A 24,631-nucleotide genomic window follows, 5' to 3' on the forward strand; every position below is an offset into this window, starting at 1 on the left:
CTGCATGGAGTTTGTACGTACAACCTGTGTTCTTGTGGGTTTTCTCTGCGTGCTCCAGCTTCTTCCCACAGTCCAAAGACATATTGGTAGGTTAATTGGCTGTGGAGAAATAGGTTCTGGTGTGAGCGTGTGAATTTGTCTCTGTGTTTGCCCTGCAGTGGACTGGCATCCCATCCAGGGTGTATGCTGCCTTGTCCAAATTGTATAATTTTAAAACTCTTCCCAACACATTTATTTTGCAATACCATGACACATTAAAAACAATATAATTTTAATTTATCATTCTTATTATAATATTATAGTTTTAATCTTTTAATCTTTAATCTAATGTTGCCATTGTGTTATATAAAACAATTTCAGTCTAAATAATATTTTCAGGTGACACGGTGGTGCAGTGGTTAGCATTGCTGCCTCGCAGTGCTGGAGCCCCAAATTAAATTCCTGACCCGGGATGCTACCTCCGGGATGCTACCTGCGTGTAGTTTGTACATTGTCCCCTTGTTTGTGTGGGTTTCCTCCTGGTGCTCTGGTTTCCTCCTACAATCCAAAAACATGCTGGTAGGTTAATTGGCTTCTGGGAAAATTGACCCTAGGTGTGTGTTCAATCTGTGTCTGTGTGTCTGTCCTGGAATGGACTGGCGTCCCATCCAAGGTTTATCTTGCCTGTTATTTGCAGGGATAGTCCCTGGCTCCCTGTTTTCCTGAATTGGTAGAAGTGATTAGAAAATTGATAATATTTTCAAATGGTCAGCAGTACTGCTCCTTCTATCATTTTTGAGCAGGGATGGTGGTGACTGAGTAATGCACTATGTTGAGTTTGTGTTAGATGTAACACTGTACCAAAAAAAGTAAGATGCTTTATTTTCAGTTTATACAAGTCACCTTTAGAAGTGGCTGGGATATTGTTGATCTATGGACATTTTCTTCTTTCTCAGCCAAAGAACTCTGTAACTTTCAAATATGCCATTGGCTTCATGATGGCATCCTTAACCAGATTCCTCCTTGCCTGGCTTCTCCGTTTGTATTGACAGCCAGATCCAGGCAATTTCTGGGTGCCTTCTACATCTTAATCATTGGATTCACCACACTGAATCTAGAATGTTTTTCATAGCCTTATTCTGATCTGTGCCTTTATACAACCTTATCCTTGAATTGTTTTGAAAGCTTTTTGGTCTTTGTGGTTGACTCTTTGCTTGAAATTCACAAAGAGTCTGTAAATACACCTGTAAGGAACCTTACAGAGACGGATGTATTTATTCTGAAATCATGTGACCAATTGTTATTACTCACAGACATAGACCACTTAAATAATTGGCTCATTAAGGTAATTTTGTATTTGTTTTTGCTTTGAATGTGTGGAGTAGGTAGTATAAATAACAGATTTTAATTGCTGCTTCAAAGTGTCATGACTGCAAGCTTTAAAGCAACAAAATGTGATCATTGTTCTAATTGCTGAAAAGTATATCACAACACCTGAGCTATATCTGTCACTACTTGCTTTGTCTATAGTATGTTACTTAAACAGGACATTCCTTTTCTTAATCTTTTAACTATCTCCTAGAATACTATTGCCATGCAGATGATCTAGTTTTGTTCTAATTATCTATACCCTAACATATGATAAGTAAGACATGTTTGTCTATAATATTGTACAGTTCTGTAACCCTTTAATGGATGGGTGCTACATTATCAACTTTCGGGTCATTGAGTATTACCCCTGTCTTAAGATATTGCTGGAAGAGTTTTGCTAATGACCTATGGATTATTTCTTTAATGTTAGTTGGTATATTACCATCATACATCATACATCTACTGAAAATCCTTACCCCATCTTGGTCCCAGGAGCAGTCCTTGGAAAATGACTTTTCTTGAACCATTGTATGATACAAATACCTCTGACACACCGTTTCAGCCGTGGAGCCTTCTTCAGGTGTCAAGGATGGTGAAAGGTGGAAGGCTCCACGGCCAAAACGTTGTGTTTTCTCAGGAATAAACCTGTTACTTGTTCCTAAATCAGTTAAAGTGAGCCATGTACAGTATGTAGGAGAAGGAGGTCTTTTCTGGAAATCTATTTTAAGCTGACTCACTGCACAATGGTAGTTCCAACTCATCAGGGCGCCCAACCGAAGTCAGTCCAGCAGGGCCACCACTTATCTCGGTGAACACAGGACCTCCTTTTGCTTTGAAAGTGATGGGCACTTCGGTTCAGTCCTCAGCTCTCACACATTGACAGAAGTGGATTGTAAAGTTGAAGATTGAATTACACCCGGAAAGCAGGTGTTCTGACGGAGTGTGTTTCCTGCAGGCGGACTTGAACAGCAGTGTGCAGGATGGCCCTGGCTCCTTCTATGGCGTCAGCAGCCAGTACAGCAGTGCAGAGAACATGACCATCACCGTCTCTACTAAGGTCTGTTCCTTCGGCAAGCAGGTCGTTGAGAAGGTCGAGGTAAGTCTGCTTGTCCTTGAGGAAAACTCTTTGTTCCCCCTGTACTATACCTGTCCATTGCATTTGTTACCACCCTTCTTTTTAAATTCCTTTAGACCTAAGTCTGAGCAAAGGTGTTAACAAATCAGAGGTTTCTCTACTCATGAAAAGGCAGAAGTTAATCAAAGCCCACAACAAATTCCACATTTAAAGAAGATGACTGAGACAACTGACAACTTAAAAAAATATTGCATGCCTGTTATTTTCTTAATTGTCATGAGGTGATAATTGACATTAGTAAAAAAACACACTTTGCGCAGAGAGCTGTAACAAATTAATGCATCAGGTTTAATCACACATAATAAACCTTTCACCCCACTAGCCATTAATAAGATTTAGTTTTCTGAAATATAACTTCACTGTTTTCTGTACTCATAGAACCATAGCTCCATTTTATAGTTACTTAGTTTTGGGCACTTTAGAAATTAAATGATATGTGTACAATGGCTTTGCATGTTTCTTACAGACGGAGTATGCCCGCATGGAAGGTGGGAGATATGTGTACCGAATTCATCGCTCTCCCATGTGCGAATATATGATCAACTTCATCCACAAACTCAAGCATCTGCCAGAAAAGTACATGATGAACAGTGTGCTGGAAAACTTCACTATTTTACAGGTAATTCTAAGAAAACTAGGTTGCCATTTCAGCAGAAAATACTGCTCTTTTAAAATATTCCCCTTAAGTGTACTTAAATTAGATTATTTTTTAGGTAAACCCAGGGGCATTAGTTCTGAAGTCTCTCTGTAGGCTTCAATTTTGTAGATAGAAGGAAAATCATTTGCTTATACTGAGTAGTCTTATTTATTTATGAGTGGGTTGCAGCTGTGAGTAGACACTGGGATTTTGGCCTTTTAATTAAAAATTAAAAAGGAGGAGGGCAGACTTGGAAATTGAATTCAAAAGAAAAAAGCAGTACCATACAGGAAATATATTCACAGCAGTGGTCTCGGCCAACTTTTAGCCTGCGTAACCTTTTTTGCCTTTTGTAGTACTTGTCTTTTACTTACCACTTTCTTTTTAAGTGGCAAGTGAAAGATATTTATTCTTTACTGCAGTACTGTAGTTTGCTTTGAAGATGTAAAAGTAAAAGAATGAACACCAAAGAATATTTTTTTTGATTTTGGTTATAGAATGATGCTTAGTTTTTTGCACTTTAAGGATTACGACTCAAAATAAAGCCATTTAATTACAAACCTCATTGTTTTTCTTTCCTTCAGGTTGTGACAAACAGGGACACCCAAGAAACATTGCTTTGCATAGCATTTGTGTTTGAGGTCTCAACGAGCGAACATGGGGCTCAATATCATGTCTACCGGCTTGTCAAGGACTAAGAGGTCCTTGTGAGAAATGGGTGCTGTTCTTGTGCTGCCTGACAAAAAATTTATAAAGCCAAAAAGAAAAAAAATACAGAAAAGTGAAACTTACAAAAAATCTTTTATAGCACGGTGGGTATTTTCTATTACCATAACAAATTTTGTAAAATAGGAATTTATGAAGTTTAAAAAAACAAAACTATGCACTACTTTGTGTAAGGGCAAATTGTTTTTTATATTTAAATGTTTGTTTTTTTTAATAAGCAGGTTGCATCAGTAATTTTCCTTAAAATATATATATTTTCAGGGATGTTGTTAATCTTTTTTTCTGTGCTGAGGGAAGATAGAATAAGGTGGTATAAGAATTAAAGAATGTGTTGGAGTTTCAAAAGCCTTCCTTACAAATTGGACCTAGTGCCACTCAAGTCAAGAGGCCTGTGGTTAAACAGAACAGGTGCAGAAGTTGAAGAGGCTCAAGCAAAGTGAATGGCCTTCAAAAGAGCATGTAAAGAGGGGATATATATGTTGTTTGCCTTCAGCTTCAGTAGAGAAGGCTCACAAATTTAAGTGTGGAATGGTATGTGGATAGGTGAAGCAGTATAGTAGTACCCTTTTCTAAATATTCTGTGAATGCTCATTTTGGAGCACCTTTCAACACTGATGACTACCTCTTCTCTGCTAAAATTTAGTTTTAGAAAACAAAACAACAGAAATTTGATTAATACAAGTAATTGCCTAGTATTAAGATTCTGGATTTCTGAATGCTCTCTTCTGCCACATCATTTAAACAAAGCAGGAGCTGAAGATTATGAGCCTTTGTCAAATTTAACTGAAACACAGTAAAGCAAATGGGCTTCTGTACATAGTTCAGCCTTTCCTTTTTGGGAATTGGCTGTAGAACATTACAATATGGTTTTAATTATTGTTTGTTTGCTGTATTTCTTTTTAATGAGTACAATGCAGATTAAATTTGTGCCTAATATTTCTACCTCCTGGTGCATTCTTTTTTCAAAAAGGCTAGAGAGCAGTTTGGAAAGTTAGGATTGGGTAGAATTTGTAACCTCTGACCCAGAGAGTCCCAGCACTTATTGGTTTCATTTAGACTGTAACACAGTTACCATTACCTTGTGTATTTTTTACTTTCAAACATTAAGTTTTTTTTTTAATTCTATCTTTATAGAAGGGGGTACTGTATATTTCAACCCAGACTAAAGTAAAATATTTTTAAGCTGCCATTACATGGACGTATCAATTTAATATAAAGCTTGTAAGCTGTGGGAGGACATGTTACATAGGAATAGTCTGTGGGTATCTTTGTATCTTTTATCAAATGCTCAAAATTGCCTAGACAGCACAGAGACAATGGCTTTTGTTTGTTTTTTTGTGTGTGGGAATATCAGTGCTTGTACATGGAGAAGCACTGATGTTTATCAATCTTTTTCAGTTTCTAAGATATATTTATATTTTAGAAAATGACATCATTGAGAAATAGCATTTAAAAAAGCCCTATATGATGCTATTTCAGTGCAAAAATGTGATATAATGCATAAGAGAGCATTTTGGGCTTCACTTGATCTTTATTTTTTTAAATACATACAACTCTTACAGATTGTTCTGTAGTAGATGCTTCTGTGGAAAATCCTATCTTTAGATTCACAGTGTCAGTGATTTCCAGGTTTTATACATTGCTTTATTGTAAGTTGGGCTTTTCCTTAAGTCAATTCAAACAACAATGTACAACTCAGGAACTGAAAACTCATAACTGGGAAAGTTTCCTGTGTTTGCTTCTGTAAAAATATCTGTACACATTATGTGTGCATTCTGAATGAGAATCTGTGAATTACGTGGTGCCAGGTTCAGTGTCCAGTGTTTGGTAAACCAAAAAAGTAATTTAAATTAAATTTCTGTGTGTAAATTATAGCAGCTCATATAACATTTGGTGCCCTTTGCCTTGACCAAATAGATTTTTTCTTCCTAACAGTGGACAAGTGTGCAATGAAAGCTTACTGTGACCATGCACACAATAAAAGAAAGAAATGGGATCACAGTTGGCGTCTCTGTAGTACATCTGTATTTAGGTGCAAGTAAATGTGCTTTGTAGTGAAGTAAATGAAATACAAAATGCATCAAACACGACTTAGAATTGCCCAGACTGTGAGTGTCCTAAAACCACAGTACTTTTCCTTTCCTTAGTTTCTGATGTTGTCAAGTAGCAATATTAATTGTAACTCTTAGCTACCTGTTTTGGTCTCCGCTGTTGTCACTGTGCTGTATTGTGACTGTTAATTGTTATTTAAGGGGGTGGGTTGTGGGTGTTAGATTGGGGGAGGTGAATAAGGTTACCTTTTTTGAGCAGCAGTTGGTGAGAGAGGGAAACTACATTTCCTGCATGTGTTGCGTAAATAGTGGAGGAAGACCTGAGCAGAGGACTGAAGATCTGATGCTGGAATGATAACGACACTAGTCAATCTGAAGGGCCTGGGAACATAACTGACAATGTCTGTGAAACACAGTTCTTAGGACTTTTATTTTCATGTGCCTACTGATGCAGTGCCTTTCTTGGATGGCTTTTTTGTATTTGATTTTTTTTAGCCTTTTTTGGAGACTTTCAGTGGGAGCTTCTGTATTGACAAGCTAAAGCTTCCTTTGGAAATGGTGTGTGCTGATGTTTTTGATATTAAATGAGGTATGTTTAATGTATTTTAAATGGGGGAGGAGGGGAACTTTTTCTAATGTGGTGATGCAGTCTGGCCTTGGTTCCCAATTGTGCAGTGTATTCTTGTATATTCTGTTGTCTACAATGTGAGGGGTTGTATCATATAATCAGTGTATTATGTATAATCTACCAATAAAAACGCATGGTGCCTCTGGAGCCATTTTCTTCTAGAAGCACAGGAAGCATTTGTTAATTGCACATTTATTGCCTTTAGATCAGACTGAGGACATTTTTGCACCTACAGTACTTTTCTTTTGAAGGAGTGCTCATGTTTGAGTGGTTGGTGAAGTTGAGTCTTTTTCGCATCTATGCTGTCTAACCCTTTATACTGTATATTCATATGAAAAAAGTGACCTGATTCAGAAGGTGGCCTCTGAAGAGAAGTGAAAATGGAAAACTCAAAAGAAGATGTTATAAATGTTTCATTTATCAATAATAATAGCATGACTGTGGAATCAATTATTAAGTACTTCAAGTGCCTCCATGATTACTCCAGATTGTAAAACAGAATTTAACATAAGGTAATTATGTACTATTATCTATCCATTTTCTAACCCTTTCTAACAGGGGAGCCATAGTCTATCCTGGCAAGTAAAGGGCACAAGGCAGGATATGCCCTGCATGGGATGCCAGTCCATCCCAGGGCAAATAGACAGACATGCACATATTCACATCTGGCCCAATATACGCAGAAGCCAATTAACCTACCAGTATATCTTTTGACTGTGGGTGGAATCCAGAGCAACCAGAAGAGACCCATGTGTACAAGGTGAGAACATACAGTATAAACTACAAACAGCATATCAGGTCAGGAATTGAGCCCAGGGCGCAACAGTGCAAGGCGGCAAAGCTAACTGTGGCCCCTAGTAACAGCACAACTACACCCCACACAAATTTATATAATAACACATACAGTGGTGTGAAAAAGTGTTTGCCCCCTTCCTAATTTCTTATTTTTTTGCATGTTTGTCACACTGAAATGTTTCAGATCATCAAACAAATTGAAATATTAGACAAAGATAACACAAGTAAACACAAAATGCAGATTTTAAATGAAGGTTTTTATTATTAAGGGAAAAAAAAATCCAAACCTACATGGCCCTGTGTGAAAAAGTGATTGCCCCCCCTGTTAAAACATAAATCAACTGTGGTTTATTACATCTTTGGAAAGCTGAGTTCAATTTTTCTAGCCACACCCAGGCCTGATTACTGCCACACCTGTTCTCAATCAAGAAATCACTTAAATAGGACCTGCCTGACAAAGTGAAGTAGACCAAAAGATCCTCAAAAGCTAGACATCATGCTGCGATCCAAAGAAATGCAGGAACAAATGAGAAACAGAGTAATTGAGATTTATCAGTCTGGAAAAGGTTATAAAGCCATTTCTAAAGCTTTGGGACTCCAGCGAACCACAGTGAGAGCCATTATCCACAAATGGCGAAAACATAGAACAGTGGTGAACCTTCCCAGGAGTGGCCGGCTGACCAAAATTACCCCAAGAGCGCAGCGACGACTCATCCAAGAGGTCACAAAAAACCCCACAACAACATCCAAAGAACTGCAGGCTTCACTTGCCTCAGTTAAGGTCAGTGTTCACGACTCCACCATAAGAAAGAGACTGGGCAAAAATGGCCTGCATGGCAGAGTTCCAAGACGAAAACCACTGCTGAGCAAAAAGAACATAAAGGCTCGTCTTTTGGGAAAATACTCTGTGGACTGACGAGACAAAAGTTGACCTTTTAGGAAGGTGTGTGTCCCATTACATCTGGTGTAAAAGTAACACAGCATTTCAGAAAAGGAACATAATCCCAACAGTAAAATATGGTTTTGGTAGTGTGATGGTCTGGGGCTGTTTTGCTGCTTCAGGACCTGGAAGACTTGCTGTGGTAAATGGAACCATGAATTCTGCTGTCTACCAAAAAATCCTGAAGGAGAATGTCCGGCCATCTGTTCGTGACCTCGAGCTGAAGCGCACTTGGGTTCTGCAGCAGGACAATGATCCAAAACACACCAGCAAGTCCACCTCTGAATGGCTTAAGAAAAACAAAATGAAGACTTTGGAGTGGCCTAGTCAAAGTCCTGACCTGAATCCGATTGAGATGTTGTGGCATGACCTTAAAAAAGCGGTTAAGGCTCGAAAACCCTCCAATGTGGCTGAATTACAACAATTCTGCAAAGATGAGTGGGCCAAATTCCTCCACAGCGCTGTAAAAGACTCATTGCCAGTTATCGCAAACGCTTGATTGCAGTTGTTGCTGCTAAGGGTGGCCCAACCAGTTATTAGGTTTAGGGGGCAATCACTTCTTCACACAGGGCCATGTAGGTTTGGATTTCTTTTTTCCCTTAATAATAAAAACCTTCATTTAAAAACTTTTTGTGTTTACTTGTGTTATCTTTGTCTAATATTTCAATTTGTTTGATAATCTGAAACATTTCAGTGTGACAAACACGCAAAAAAATAAGAAATCAGGAAGGGGGCAAACACTTTTTCACACCACTGTATGTACAAATCTATGCATTTCAGAGGTCTAAGTCCTGCTGATTCAGAATTCTACCCCTGTAATCAGAAATTCCTCAAAAGTTCTGCAAGATGTCAATAATAATGTTCAGTTTACTTAGACAAAATCTGGTTTGCAAGACTGATCAGAACTAGATCTTCTCATATTACACAATTTTAAAGGAAAGGGAGTGTGTTAATGATGTTACTTCTTCTTTCTGTGTTCTCCTATTTTACTGTCCCTGTGTCGTCTTTCTCTGTATGCTGTTCTATGGCTGTACTAAGGTACTGATGATTGTCAATTAAGTAACCAAAGTCACCAGAAACCCCCTCTTATCATTTAAGATTACTTGCCTCTTAGTCCACCTACAGGAAGGCAGAAACATCAAACAATACCTTTTGTTTTAGGCTTTTTTAGCAAGGCTTTAAGGAGTGCACTGAAGATGTCAGCTGCAAATGTTGTCCATAACAAACTCCATTCATTTTTTTTACTTTGAATGGTTGAAGTAGGGTGTGCAAATAATATTAATTGCAATTTTAAAGTGTGATGAATTCAAGTTTAAAACAACAACTGTGCATGGTTTTGAATACGTCTGTACAGCACTGCATGTATTTGAGAGCAGCATAGTGGCGTAGTAGTTAACATTGCTGTCTCGCAGCACTACGGGTCTGGTTTAACTTCTGGACTTTGGGTACTTTCTGCATGGAGTTCTCCCCTCTATGAAGTTCTCCCTTCTCCCCAGAGAAAACATGATTTTTTCCCTGGATGCACCAGTTTCTTCCAATAGTCCAAAGACAGGCTTGTACTGTAGGTTAATTGTTTTCTGGGAAAATTAGCCATGATGTGAGTGTGTGTGCCCTGTTGTGGTCAGGCCTCCCATTCAGGGTATCCCCACTTGTACCCAGAGCTTCTCAGGAAAGGCTCTGGGCCATAATGATCATGAATGGGATAAGCAGTTATTGAAAGTGATGATATGATGTACAGTATGTATTTCAGTTGTCCAAAGCAGCTATTTTCTTATACATTCAGTGAATCCCTGTAACCTTGATTCCAAGTATCTAATGTCTCCACTGCCAGTCCTGGTAATGCATTTCATACATTAATAAAAAAATAAAGATGGTATTAACCAATTTAACTATCAACTCACTTATAAACTATCTAGCTCTATGGCATTACACTGGTACTGTAGCCCAACAAAACATAACAATCACCTTCAAGTCTCAGGTCACAGACACCCGCTACTGGCACAATTAGTCTCTGCTTAAGGACCTTGCACTCTGCTTGCAGTAAAGCACATGACTCCCCTACCCCCACCATTGAGCCTATGGTCTGTTCAGAGCATTGGAACAGCAAGACAGCTAGGCTCGATGTGCACAGTAAGAAATTGCAGGATGTCCCTATAATTCTAGGGCTTTGTCTCAACACACTGCTTATCAAAATGGGTGAAGATGAAAAAAGAGAGATCACGCTTAGAGTGGCCAGGGGTGTGTAATTTTTATTCTGGATGCATATGTGCTACATCTGAGACCTTTAGGAAATATTCTGTGTGCAATTTTTCTTGCTAAAGGTACAAAAACACTGTAGTGTGGTGTCTCTGCAATTTGCAGTATTATTTTCTTTTATTTTCAATAGTCTTATGCCATTGCATACTGTATATGGAATACCTAGATGGATGAGTAAATAACAGGAACAATTCTAGATGTGCATCTGCTACCGCTGTGTTTCATAGTGACCTTGGCAAATAAAACTTCCTCTGCCACATTCATTCACCTCTCCCTCCCTCCTCTGTCTCCCGACGGTCTTTGAATCCCCTCAAAAGGGGTTTAACTGAAAAAAAAAACATTTTAAATACTTATGGTTTTCTGCACTAGTACTGATGTGCACGCAGCAACTATGGAAGATCCAGCACCTTGATGAGGGAAAACCACATGCCAAAAACTGCTAAAAGTCTTCCAGGTGCCAATATCAACCTGCCTTGACAGGATCAACAACAAAACCATAGGCTCTCACTGCTTACCTCTTCATAAGAGAAACCCCACAACCAATAAGCCTTAATACAGCTACCTTGAGCCACTGGCTTTCATAGTTGTGTGACTTGTAGCTTTAAAGTCTGTCTTTTTTATTGCCATTTACAAAGCGAAACATTATGTCTGTATCGCCATGAGCCTGTCATGGATTCACTGATGCCCAGTCTTTGGAACAAAGAAATTTATTTGAACAAGCCAGCTGTCCTTTCAGCCTTTTGACTGCACTAGGTTGTAATGAATCCAGACAAGCCTGCATACCTGTTCTGGACAATAGATTACCTGAGATTTGGCAACATTCTGCCCTTGGAACTACTTATTCAACACCAGGATAGTACCAGGATATAGTCTGAACATTTCTTAAAAGTGCAGTGTTGGGCTTCAGCCACATTGCAGGGCCTGTTCCAGGTACTCACTACATAAAAAACAGGTTTGTAGTTTTACAAACATACAACTTGTTTTAATAAACATTTCCTATTTTGCATCCTAAATTAATTTCCAGTTGTATCCATGTTTTGCTACTCAGTGTGAAGTGCCCAGTCTTACCCCTATCTATTACCTTAAACCCTTACAGTATCTTTCAGATGTATTCACCATTATAATATAATAATAATTGCTTACACTTATATAGCGCTTTTCTGGACACTCCACTCAAAGCGCTTTACAGGTAATGGGGACTCCGCTCCACCACCACCAATGTGCAGCATCCACCTGGCTGATGCGACGGCAGCCATAGTGCGCCAGAACGCTCACCACACATCAGCTATCAGTGGGGAGGAGAGCAGAGTAATGTAGCCAATTCATAGAGGGGGATTATTAGGAGGCCATGATTAGTAAGGGCCAATTGGAAATTTGGCCAGGACACCGGGGTTACACCCCTACTCTTTTCGAGAAGCGCCCTGGGATTTTTTATGACCACAGAGAGTCAGGACCTCGGTTTTACGTCTCATCCGAAGGACAGCGCCTGTTTACAGTATAGTGTCCCCGTCACTATACTGGGGCATTAGGACCCACATAGACCGCAGGGTGAGCGCCCCCCGCTGGCCCCACTAACACCTCTTCCAGCAGCAACCTTAGTTTTTCCCAGGCGGTCTCTCATCCAGGTACTGACCAGGCTCACACCTGCTTAACTTCAGTGGGTTGCCACTTGAGAGTTGCAGGGTGATATGGCTGCTGGCGGTTCACCATTCCTCCAAACAAAGTTACTCTAGGTCCTTCAGATCCTTTAGTAAACTGGCATATTGAATTCAAGCCAATATAAGCTAAAATATTCAACTCCAAATATTTGATTGAAGCATGAAAATTGAGGTGGCCAAATGAGAACATTTATTTTATGAACAGTTAAACCTGTTTTGGTTGATTTGCACATGTGCTTGGATTACTGTCAAGCAAGGATGTCCCTTTTCAGCCAAGTTTGAATTTCTTGCCAGAGGGAACCAGGTGTTTGTGGCCAAAAAACATTACAATTCATGATTCCCCTTATCTGAACTAGGGCTTCCATAGATCTGAAACAACAAAAAAACATCACAGAAAGTGGGCAACTTTAACTTCTTTATGTCTTGTCAAGCTCATTCTTGCTGGAATGCTAGGGTTTTCTATGGTAGCCAGGCATACAGTACATCCACTCAGTTGCCACTCAGTGCTCATTACCACTCTTTCAACTCTTTCCATCATGAAACCTGTATCCCCTGTTGGTAATCACACCTCACTCTCCGCAGGTGTAGAAGATTTAAGGGATGCTCTCAGAGTACATGGGGCTCTGGTATAGAGTCTGCTCTCTAGCATGTGGTCTGAATCTTAGCTTTCTAGCTTTGTATTCTTGGCTCAGAGATCTCTTGGATTCTCAAGACCCAAACTTTGTCCCATCCTTGATTCCTGGACCTAGTTATGGTCTTGCTTGGGCAGTTTCTGGACCTTGTCTCTTGGACATTCCATTCTGCTTTTCTACAGTTTCTTCGTGGCTTTGATCCTTGGTAGCTTCTGACCACAGACTACAGGACCATGCCATCTGTGTGAGCACTGACTGCTGAGACTCCCTGTAATTGTGCTTCCTACTGTTTCCCTGGTTCTCTCAACTGTATCTGCCAGGGTGTGGGTTCACCTTATGAAAACAGACTGCTGCTTACACCACCGCAAGCAACAACATGTAACATGTCTAAAATAACATTGATCAGCGTGTTAAAAAGATTCAGTTTTCATGTTATCTGACCATAAGACATGGTACTAATTATCATTCAGCTGCCTGGCAAATTTGATTTGCTTTTTTATGGCTCACTCTCAGAAAAGGCTATTTTCAGAAATATGTTCATAAATGACACATTCATGCTGACAAAGGTGAATGGTAGTTTTTGAACCGTAAAAATTCTGGGTTATTGAAGGATCGCCAACAATTGCCTCCAGAATTACTTGCTTCACAACCCTTGCTGGAAAGATAAACTTGTGTCCTCTTCCTGGCAGGTTTGAATAAATATGACTCTTTTGTTTTCTGAAAACCAATCAACTCATTCAGTGTCAATTCACCATGAATTGGCACATTATCATGTAACATTATTTTAGTGTTACAATTTTTGATTGAATAAACACTTTTGTGAGATGTGGTTTATATTAATATGTTAAAGGTATGAACTTAACCATACTGTATATGTAAACCATAATATAATATTTTAGTCAGATGAAGTTTGATTTACAATTTACGAAAATACAGCTTTGTCTAATGCAGTGGTTCTCAAACTGTGGTACGCGTACCGGCAGTGGTACGTGGAGTGCCGCCAAGTGGTACGCCAAATGACCCTGGAACTGTGTCGTGTGCGCTGAAAAAATCGGGAAGGGTTTTCATATTTTGTATTTTAATACGTGTCAAATACGCAGCCTACGTACTACGATACAGTGCGCGCTAATACTTCAGCGGACACAAGAGATACTCTGTAATTCTATACCACTCTATAGGAATGCGTACTATGTGCAAGTGACCAATTTTATTTAAAAAAAGCTACTGTATCTCCAGCAAAGGAGAAAGGAGAATGTGCGTGATTTTGGAACAATGCTAATGTTGTAAACACAGGAATGCATAGAAATATGTGCTACGAACGCAGATAATCTTGTGAGCACACGAAAGCGTGATAACAGAAAAATATTTAAGAACTGTTCTAATTTGAGAAAAATACACCGAGCGTCTCTGTGTTTCGCTCCCATGCGCATGAAATAAAAACTTTAAATAAATATGGAAATAAAAACGGAAATGCGGAAAAATGCAAGCTTGCGGATTGCTAAAGCAGGTAAGCTACACTATGTTTGAAGAACCTTATTTACCGTTGGCAAAAGAGCTGACACGTATTATGTGTAGAGAAAAAGCTGCTAAACAGCTCGACCTGCTACCCCCTGAAAGACACAGTCATTCATAGAATTATTGAAATGAAGGATTATATCAAAAGTACGCTGACAGAGCGCGTTAAGATGAGCAGATGTTTTTCACTGCAATTAGATGAGTCTGTAGTCGATTTGGCCAATTTGCTCGTTTACGTTAGATACGAGTTTGAGGGCATGTCCCATGAAGACTTTCTGTTCTGTAAACCGCTACCAACAGGAACTACAGGAGAGCAAATATTTCAGCTTCTAAATGAATTTATCGAAGAGAATGGCCTCGACTGGATAAAATGGATAAAGTTTGTACAGACGGTGCTAGAGCAATGACAAGCCGACATAACGGTGTAGTTGCACGAATTAGAGAGGTTGCTCCAGAAATTAATGTACGCATTACAACATCCACCGCGAGACCTTTGCCGTCAAGAAAATGCCTGACGATTTAATATCTGTTAGACTCGGTTGTGAATTGTATCAAGGCTCGAAAAATTAATTCACATCTGGTTTGCTCAACTAAACAGGCTCACCGCTCTAACTGAAATGGTGCTTTTTTATTAGTTGTTGTTAATGTTTTTTTTTCTGTAAAACACTTTGAGAAGCCACCTTTAAAGGCGCTATATCAAATAAAGTTTATTATTATAATATTTATCATATGTATGTGTGAGTATGTGCACGCGCGCTCATGTTGGTCATTGAGAATTTCTGGGGTTCCTATGAGAAGATGAATTGTAGGTGGTACTTGGATGCTTTGGTTGGATTAGGGGTGGTACTTGGTCCAAAAAGTTTAAGAACCACTGGTCTAATGAATTAACCTTTTTCTTTCCATGCACTTTAAATAACCCAAAAAATGTTTGAAGTTCTCCTGCAACCTTGCACACTTTAATAATAAATTATATATTGGATGATAATTACTGTTAGCACATATTTGTACATATGTGTGACACCCAAAGAAGGCTCTGCAGATTTTGTTTCTTCTTTTTAGCATTGAATAAACCTTTACTTGTTCCTTTGCAGCCTACGCATGCTGAAACAGCTACCTACTTGAATTACTTCAGCCCACTTCTGCTGTGACCCACTATGTCTTCCGCTAAATCTTTTTCTAGATCTCTTCATCATTCCTTCTCCTCCTCCCTGGGCTACTTGCCCCCTTCCGTCTCTTCACAGCGATCTGTTCCAAGACCAGGCTTTCTAACCACTTCCTATTCCTTTACAGATGTCATTATAATATAATTCCTAGAAGATTTAGTCTGAAATTTAACACTTTTTCCTTTGACTCTGACACCACCCAGAGTAACACTCTGAGACTTCTACAACAATTTTTCGAGGAAACTAATGCTTCCTGCCATTTTCTCCCTCAAACAACCGATTACTCTTTCTGACACACCTGAAGAAGGCTCCAAAGCCAAAACATTGTGTTTCTTTTCTTCTCTTTTCAGCATGGAATAAACCTTTACTTGTTCCTTTGCAACCTACGCATGCTGACGCAGCTACCTACTCGAACTATTTTAATTGTTTATGCTTTCCTGCAGTGGAGATTGAGTGAATTGCCACATGCCTAATCTTTTAAGGTACAGAGCAGAAAGTTCAAAGTTCATGTTATTTTATGTATCTTTCATCCATTAATTTTCTGTCCAATACAGGGTCATGGGGGAGCTGATCCTAACCCGGCATGCAATGGGTACATGGCAGGATACACCTTGGATGGGACACCCATCCACACACAAACACACACTCAGACCAGAGACAATTTTCCTAGAAGTCTATTAACCTGCCAGTATGTCTTTGGACTGTTGGAGGAAAACCATGCAAATACAGGGAGAACATTCAAACTCCATGCAGATAGCACTTTAGGTCTGGAATTGAATTCCAGCGCCCAATGCTGTGAGGCAGCATAAATAATAATAATTGCTTACACTTATATTGCGCTTTTCTGGACACTCCACTCAAAGCACTTTACAGGTAATGGGGACTCCCCTCCACCACCACCAATGTGCAGCATCCACCTGGATGATGCGATGGCAGCCATAGTGCGCCAGAACGCTCACCACACGTCAGCTATCAGTGGGGAGGAGAGCAGAGTAATGAAGCCAATTCATAGGTAGGTATGATTGGTATGGGCCAATGGGAAATTTGGCCAGGATGCCAGGGTTACACCCTTACTCTTTTTGAGAAACGCCCTGGGATTTTTAATGACCACAGAGAGTCAGGACCTTGGTTTTACGTCTCATCTGAAGGACGGTGCCTGTTTACAGTATAGTGTCCTTGTCACTATACTGGGGCATTAGGACCCACATGGAACACAGGGTGAGCGCCCCCTGCTGGCCCCACAAACACCTCTTCCAGCAGCAACCTTAGTTTTTCCAGGAGGTCTCCCATCCAGATACTGACCAGGCTCACACCTGCTTATCTTCAGTTGTGAGTGCAGAGTGATATGGCTGCTGGCCAAAAACAGTATTAACCACTTTGCCACCATGCTATCTCTGTATCCATCATATTCACACAAGTTTACTTCATCCAGGATTCAGTGATCTAAAAGCATTGTTAAGAAGATAAGAGGGACTTAACATCAACATATGTGTTATGCCCGACATTAACAGATACAAATATAATAAGGGGAAGGTAACACTGGTCCTGGGGTGCTGTGCTTGTTTCTGGTTTTCATTTAATCTCAAACCTGAGTGGTTAAAAGTCAAGTCAGATTAGCTGTTTTCCAAGTCTTAATCAGGTACTAATTGAAAGTTGCAAAAGTGTCTCCACACATGAAGAAGGCTCCACAGCCAAACATGTTTCTTTTCTTCTCTTTTTAGCAAGGAATAAACCTTTAATTGATCCTTTGCAGCCTACACATGCTGACACAGCTACCTACTTGCACTAATTGAAAGTTGCTTCTAACCTAGAGGAAATCAATTCTCAAACGCCAGAGTTCCCTACCCCTTCTGTAGATGATGCAAGTACTGCAGAACTGTCAAAAGTAATAAAAAATAAAGATACATTCAGAATCTTACCATGCTGTTGTGAAACTATAAAATGATGCATAGACATTTAGTAAACTTAATATTTTATTCAGAACCTGAATGGTCTAACTGGAGTAACAATTACAGCAGTAAATATTTATGGGTTTGCCTCTACCACCTTTTTATACTATCTTGGTGCAATTGTTGCCTGTTTTCTTAGCAGATTTGCTTCAATTAGCATAAGCTATCTCAAGCTGTACGGGGATCAGCAATGTTCAAGTCTAACCACAAATTTACTATTGGATGCAATTACTATCAGGACTTTAACTACTGTAGGTAATTCAAAGATATTCACTTTCTTTTTATTCGTCCACTCCAGTATAGCTGTTGATCATTGTCCTTGTTGAAAGGTGAGTTTCTGATCTAGTTTTAGTTATAAGATTATCCTGTACACCATACATTTTCTAATCTTTACAAGTTTCCATATCCCTTCTGATGGAAAGTTACTAATAAAATAATGATGCCACCACCATATTAGACAGTAGGGATGTGGTTGAATGGATGATGTGTTGTGTTGGGTGCACCAGACACAATGCTTTGTATTTAGATTAAAGTGTTCCAGTATTGTTTGAACACAAAACATTTTGCCACATGTTGTAAATTATCATTTAAATGCTTTGTTGCAAACTCCATGCTGGAATAAAATATATTTACAATTCTGGCTTGCTGGCTACCTTTGTGAAGTGACCATGATATTGTTCACTTCTGATGTAGGCAATGCCTGGGCCACACGATACACTTTCCTCTTCTCAAAAGGATATTCAGTGTCTCATGACTTGTTTTGAAAGCTCATTTGTCTTCATAATTGAATTTTTGCTCCTTACAGAGTTCCTACGTGGCCTTACAAAGAAAAGTGTATTTATTCTGAAATCTTGTGAATCACTATTATTCCACAAATAGTGTGATTAGTCAAAGTACTTTTATGCATCTGAACTAATGTAGATTTGCCATAGCTGAGTGAGTGAATATTTATGCAATCAATACATTTTAGTTTTTTTGTCTTTGCAGTTTTTGCTGACATTTGGCTTTTTCACAAAATTGTTCGGTTTGAGCTTTGAAGTTTTGATTAAAGATTTTGCTTAAAAAGTCATGTATACAGTGGTATATAGCAACCATGTTGTAGAACAGTACTGCAGCAGGGTAACAAGCCAAAGCCAAAGCCCACGCGCAGGATTAAGAAGCTCTTTATGTTTTTCTAGAGAGACTCAATTGAAGTATGGCTGCAGTTTGTGAGAGACAAAACAGGCAAGCTGAATGTTTGAAGGGGAACAGAGTGATGAGAAAGCTGTGTGAGAACTGTCTGGAAAAAAGGCAGGAAGTTTAGCCTGGCTAGTGGCAGCGGAGATGCTGGAGTGGAGGCACCTCGGGGAGATAGCTGAACCAGCTGGAAAAGGGTGGGGATCAGTGGATTATGTCTTCAGAAGGTTGACAGTAGCTTGCAGGAGTATAGGCAAGTCTAGAGCGCTGTCTAGTCTAGTCGGAGCTCTGATCTTTTAAAGAAAGCTGCCTTAAATAGCCAGCTTAATGAGTTAATTGAGAAGAAGATTAGCTGCCTAATTGGAAGGCAGCTGATCTAATAGAGACACATCCCAATCTCATTTGCACAGGGTTAGATGTAAGAGATTCGGGTTGCTCCTGGCAATGGCAGAACACAAGCAGCTCCCAACCTAAGCATATACTACGTTACTTTCTTTTGTAAAATCAGCAAAACAGAACATTATTGGAAGAAAGTGAATACTGAACAGATTGAAAAATATATTTTCTCTCTAGAAAACTGGGCCTTATACTAAAGGAAAGGTATTTGCAGCATTTGAAAGATAGTACATGTCACAATCGCAAACCCCTCCTCTTAATGTTATTCATCTCCCGCACCTACTCCCTGTTCCAGCCCTTTTTCAGTTCCCCCTTAAAAGCTGACGCTATTCCAGGCTCTGCATTTGTTCTCTTACCAAGTGAGTCCAGGACCTGGATGCGCCTGGCCCCGTTAAGGTTTTAGTTCCTGTTCCAGCTCCCGCTCCCCTGCCGGTCCTGACCCGTATCTGGTTTTAATCGTCTATCTTTGATGGATCGCCTGGCTTTGGACTTTCGCGCTGTTTTGGATTTCCCTTGTTGACTCATCTCTGGATTGTTTGCCTCGGCCACACCCTGACCACCAGCACTCCATGGACACGCCCCCCTGTTTTCATTCCCGTCTCCTGCATGCCTTTTTCCCCATGTTTCCTCACTCTACCCCAGATTGTGTCATCTGCATAGGGTCTGGAAGGAACTCCCCCCTGACAGTACAATTTTCAGCATATAACAACATGTTCTCATCTCATGGGGATGCAGAACAAATGATGCATATGACCAAGCAAATTCTCTGCCAAAATGACCTTTTCTTGCCCTTGTTAAGTCAGAGCTACTCCATCGGAAGCTAGAGGAATTAGCCCAGGGCAGCCCATACTAGGCCGACAGTACAGGACCCTACAAAGAAGACTAGTCTGTGTCTAAAAAAGGTCTAACCTTTTTATTTCAGTAAGGCAATTTAACATGATTTAGCTAAGAAATTGCCATCACTGCTGGAAAAGAGATGGGCATGCAGTGAAACTGGATGAAAAGTACAAGTGCTCAACCATAACTACTCTACTGGGCTATCACATCCAAACAAAATATGGTATGTTCTGCAGGATCAGATAACATGGGACTGAATCCAAATTTAAAGGATTTTGATATGAAAACTGTGATGTGTCTTTAACCATATGAATTATTTCTGGATCAGGATCTGTGCAGAACCCACTGAAAACACTAGGTCAATCATCAGAAATTGTAGTGCAGTTGTTAAATTTTATAGACGGCTGCAATAAAAAAGTGAACTACAGAGACTATGACATTTAAACAATTATAACATGCAGTATTAATAGCTACAAGAGGCAGAAATTGAACCAGTTGAACCAGTAGTCTACCCAGCAAGTTTAGTTTATTTTAGAATATTTTCTCTTTGGAAGTTAAATAGAAAGGAAGTGGTTCCACTCTGATTTGTCATAACTCCATGATCTTCTGCACAAAGTCTTTATAGAAAGTTCTTTCTAAAGTCATAATTTGCCCATTGAGTAGTTTGACTTAATTATGCTTAGTCTTCACAAGACTCAAAGGAGGGATGATGTAATGATATAAGAAATAACATCAAGGAATAGTTGTGCATGAGACATTGGAAAAAGAATAATATGGTCTCCTTTTTGTATGGAATTATTGTTACTATAAATAGTCTGTAGTAATTAAAAGAAAATTTTACTCATTTTGCCTCTATCCTCTATTTCAAGCCTTGGAGACCTTGATTAAAGAGAGGAGGATGACATAAGGACAAACAAAAATGCACCAACCCTGACGGAGTTAACTAGTAATTATTGTATACTTAAACTCAACATACTGTGACTCCCTAAACTTCCTACCCTATACCCACTTTTGTCACTCTGTGACAAGAGCACTGATTTTCCTAATTAATATCAATGAATGATTCTGGACTAGTTATTAAAGTAGTCAAGTTTGCATACAATGCCAAAACAGGAGGATTAGCAGTCGATGTATGATGTGGTGGAAATGACTCTTCGGGCAAAGGACTCTGGAAGATCTTCAACTTTTTATTGCAGCTGTTGCAGAGACACCTTATTGGTGTTCAGCTCCCCAAGCTTCAATTGAAGCAATTACCAAGCTCCAACTCTGAAAGTTTAATGGTGTATGTTTGCTGGCTTATACTTTATACAGTATATTAGTTGTTTACTTTAATTTCTACTAAAGTAACATTTCTCTGACAATACATGACATTACAACACAGAAAGAAAAAAAAACAGAAGACAACGGAGGAGAGGAACAAAAAACCTCCTCTGTAAGGAGAAAAAATCTTCTATGTGTGTTTTATCACACTTCAGTATTTAATTTTTCTATTAAGATATTTATTTTGTAAATTTTACTCATGCAAATTTTGACATAAAAAATACTTGAATACTCTCTAGCTCAGATTTGTATAATGTTTCTGCTGTTTGGCAAGTGTTTGTTGTGTTCTTAAAATAAAGAGTTGTTTAATTTACCAATTAACTGTCTGGTTTCTTCAACTTTCACTCAGGAGAAAAAATCTGCCTTTAAACTTGAAAGAAATAATGATTTGACATTTATCGTGATAATTATCGATATCAACTGATATGAAAATTTTTATCGTGATAATATTTTTGGCCATATCTCCCAGCCCTTTATACAATCCAAGTCACCCCCTTAGATCACAGAATGGAGGTCTTCTTCATATTCCACGCATTATTAAAAAAAACAGTTGACAGTAAAACCTTTAGTAACAGGGCCTCTAGTTTACGGAACAGTTTCCCACCCCATGTTTGGGATGCCGTCAATCTCAGTTTTCAAATCCAGACTGAAAACCTATTACTTCAGCCTAGCCTACTCACACCTTACATCATAGCCTGCTGTAACCATTGCTGCTGGTGCTGCTGTACATGCCATTGGGTGTCCCTGTGTTGGCCCATCAGGTATATATATCTGTTTTGACCAAACTATCCTATTCTCCTCCCCACATGTCCGGATGGCACCCGGGCTGGGCACCCTCTGAGTTGGTTGCTGCATCACTGCCATGGATCCATCGTGGATATTATAGGCCCTGCCAGTACTTTGAGGGAATCTTTAACTAGTTCGGCGGGGAAAGCTATCGTTTAGGAGGATTTTGCTGGTCTACAGAGATCTGCATGGAGTACTGACATACACAAGACATGATGGATGGATTAATACCCTTATTCGTTTATTCCTTTTTTTAATTGTATAATGTTAGCATGCCCAAAGGGGTTGGGCAGCCAGTTGACCTTGAATTGAATTGAATTGAATTGTTAATGCAGTTTCAGTGCTGTGGCCTTGGTGGAAACCAGACTGGAATTTCTCAAGTATATTCTTTGAATTCAGATAAGACTGAAGTAGGGCCGCAACTATTCTCTCAAGAATTGTAGATAAAAATGGAACATTTGAGATAGGTCTATAGTTGTTAAGAACTTGTGGATCCAAATTTGGTTTCTTAAGCAACTGTCTAACAACCGCTACCTTAAATTGGTCAGGTACAACGCCTGATGCAAGGGATGTGTTCATCAAACTAATTATAGGCCCCGCCAGTACTTCGAGGGAATCTTTAAATAGTTGGGTGGGGATAGGATCTAGCGGACAGGTGGTTGATTTTGTCTTAATAATTAATTTATTTAGTTCATGTTCATTACCTAATTGAAAAACACTGAAAAGGTGCAAACATTGTTTTTTTACTAGACTTCTTTGCGGCCTATTTGATTGTATTTGAAGTCTGATGTTGTTAATTGTATTGTTAAAGAGGTCCATGAAAATGTCACTACTGAAGTTAACTGGTACTGTTGAATCGGCCTTATTTGTTAGATTAACAATTGTAACGCATAAGAGCCGGCTTACCAGAGCAGTGACGTCACCGCCCTTCCCTGTAATAGCAGGACCACAGCCACTGGGCTGGGGAGAGATCTCTCTTTAGCTCACCAAGCTGGGTCCCTGTTGAGTGACGCCGGAGGCCTGGGTTCGTGTCCCTGATAGTGCGGAACCGACTGTAAGCAGCAACGGCAAGGGCGCCTGCCAGAACCCTGAAGCGTTACACTATTGTCCTAAATAGGTAGCGAGGGTTATTTTTATTGCTTTCTATAAGTTCAGAGTAGTAGGCTAAACGAGCTCTATATAGAGCTTTCTTATATTGTTGCAGGCTGTCAGTCCATATTCACATACATTGGAATACTGCAAACCCATAGACCTCCATTTGTGCTCTTGTTCGTGGCACTCCTATTTAAGAGATCGTGTGTGATCATTAAACCATGGAGAGTGTCTAATGGTTCTGACTACCTTAGTCTTTAACAGGCCTATTTCATCGAGCGCCTGTCTGACCACTGTATTATAGTTGTGTGTGATTTAGTCAACATTAGAACTGGACGTGAAGTTAGCATTATTCATTGCGTTCATAAAATTTTAAAGACATACCCCTACTGATGTGCCATGTCGTAATAATCTCCTTGGCAACTACAGAGGGTAGCTGAATCTCAAAAGTAATTAAAAAGTGGTCAGAAAAAGAGTTCTCCATGGGATGGTCTACTATATGATGAATATCAGCTCTTTGAGTGATAATACAGTCTAGTGTATGATTATACACAGGTGTTGGTCCTGTAATATGCTAATTACAACCTACAGAGTCAAGCAGGGACAATAAGTTTTTACTGAAATAATCTGTCTCTATGTCAATGTGTATGTTAAAGTCGCCTAATATTACAATTTAATTTAAATTAATAACCAAGTCAGAGAGCAGTTAACCAAATTCAGCTAGAAACGATTTACATGGTCCTGGGGGGTCTGTATACTTAAAGAATTTATGTGGATGATTCGAATGCTATTTTAAGAAGCATTGCCTCAAATGTGTTAAAGTCATTTTTAGTTTTTAATTCAATTTTTAGAGACTCGCTGAAGATGGATGCTAGACCAGCTCCACGTCTTGAGCAACGGGCTTTCTGTAAAAAAGTATAGCCATTAGGTGAGGCTGCACCTGAATAGATGAAGCCTATTTACCGCCTACATTTCCCAAAACGATTTGTTACTAGGAGCCTGTGGTACAGGGAATTCTGGATATTGAAGTGTAAGCAATGCAGCTTCCATTGTGAATGATACTGCAAGTCCCAACATGCTGAGCGCGACAGTTTTAATGAGAACTGTTTCGGTTTATACAGTAGTACAAGCTGTTCAGCAGGTTAAATGGGAAAACCGGCCTTTGTAGAAAGAGGAAACGGAATGGAATAGTCTTATAAAGACGAAAATACAGCCATCAAACGGCTGTTAGTGGCATCTGAATTCAACTGACATCGTCTGGTTCTGAGAAGTCCTACGGTAAACGCGTTTAAAGAAGTTGTTCGGACTCTTTGCGGTGTATAATTTATTGTAGATATGAGGTTGTCCCAAAGTGGCAGACTTCGCAGACAAGCTAATTAAAATCCGGTATTGCTCCCCGATTGTAACGGTGATGTACTTCCGTATTGTAAATCTGTAGCTATCTCTGTATAGTTTCCTAACATTTAATGTACATTTTACTTGCGTTTTTTGTTTTAGTTCACTTATGCAACGCGGATGTTAAAGTAAACTTAAATGTTTGTGTCTAGCAATGCAGGTGATGTTGTGGAAAAAGCTAAGGTAAGTACGTA

General features: G+C 39.4%; 2 protein-coding genes and 1 long non-coding RNA gene across 16 annotated transcripts in view; 2 read left to right on the top strand and 1 right to left on the bottom strand.

Moving 5' to 3' along the window:
* Positions 1 to 6,700, top strand: part of tead3a (TEA domain family member 3 a) — a 99,223-nt gene extending 92,523 nt beyond the window's left edge. For all 11 annotated transcript variants that reach the window (XM_088639776.1, XM_088639778.1, XM_088639777.1 and 8 more), the window contains 3 exons: positions 2,306 to 2,446; positions 2,952 to 3,104; positions 3,707 to 6,700. In XM_088639776.1, coding sequence (XP_088495902.1) covers positions 2,306 to 2,446; positions 2,952 to 3,104; positions 3,707 to 3,820 — 408 coding nt within the window. In that variant the 3' untranslated portion in view covers positions 3,821 to 6,700. The remainder of the gene's footprint in view (positions 1 to 2,305; positions 2,447 to 2,951; positions 3,105 to 3,706) is intronic.
* The window catches only part of LOC148658504 (uncharacterized), a 340,797-nt gene that overhangs the window by 243,409 nt on the left and 72,757 nt on the right, over positions 1 to 24,631 (bottom strand). The gene's annotated exons all lie outside the window — the stretch shown is intronic.
* The window catches only part of smpd2a (sphingomyelin phosphodiesterase 2a), a 28,657-nt gene continuing 28,160 nt past the window's right edge, over positions 24,135 to 24,631 (top strand). For all 4 annotated transcript variants that reach the window (XM_088639793.1, XM_088639795.1, XM_088639794.1 and 1 more), the window contains exon 1: positions 24,135 to 24,320. The gene's annotated coding sequence lies outside the window, so the exon portion shown is untranslated. The remainder of the gene's footprint in view (positions 24,321 to 24,631) is intronic.

Source organism: Lepisosteus platostomus, chromosome 7 (genome assembly GCF_059453375.1).
Source record: "Lepisosteus platostomus isolate fLepPlt1 chromosome 7, fLepPlt1.hap1, whole genome shotgun sequence".
Classification (NCBI taxonomy): domain Eukaryota; kingdom Metazoa; phylum Chordata; class Actinopteri; order Semionotiformes; family Lepisosteidae; genus Lepisosteus; species Lepisosteus platostomus.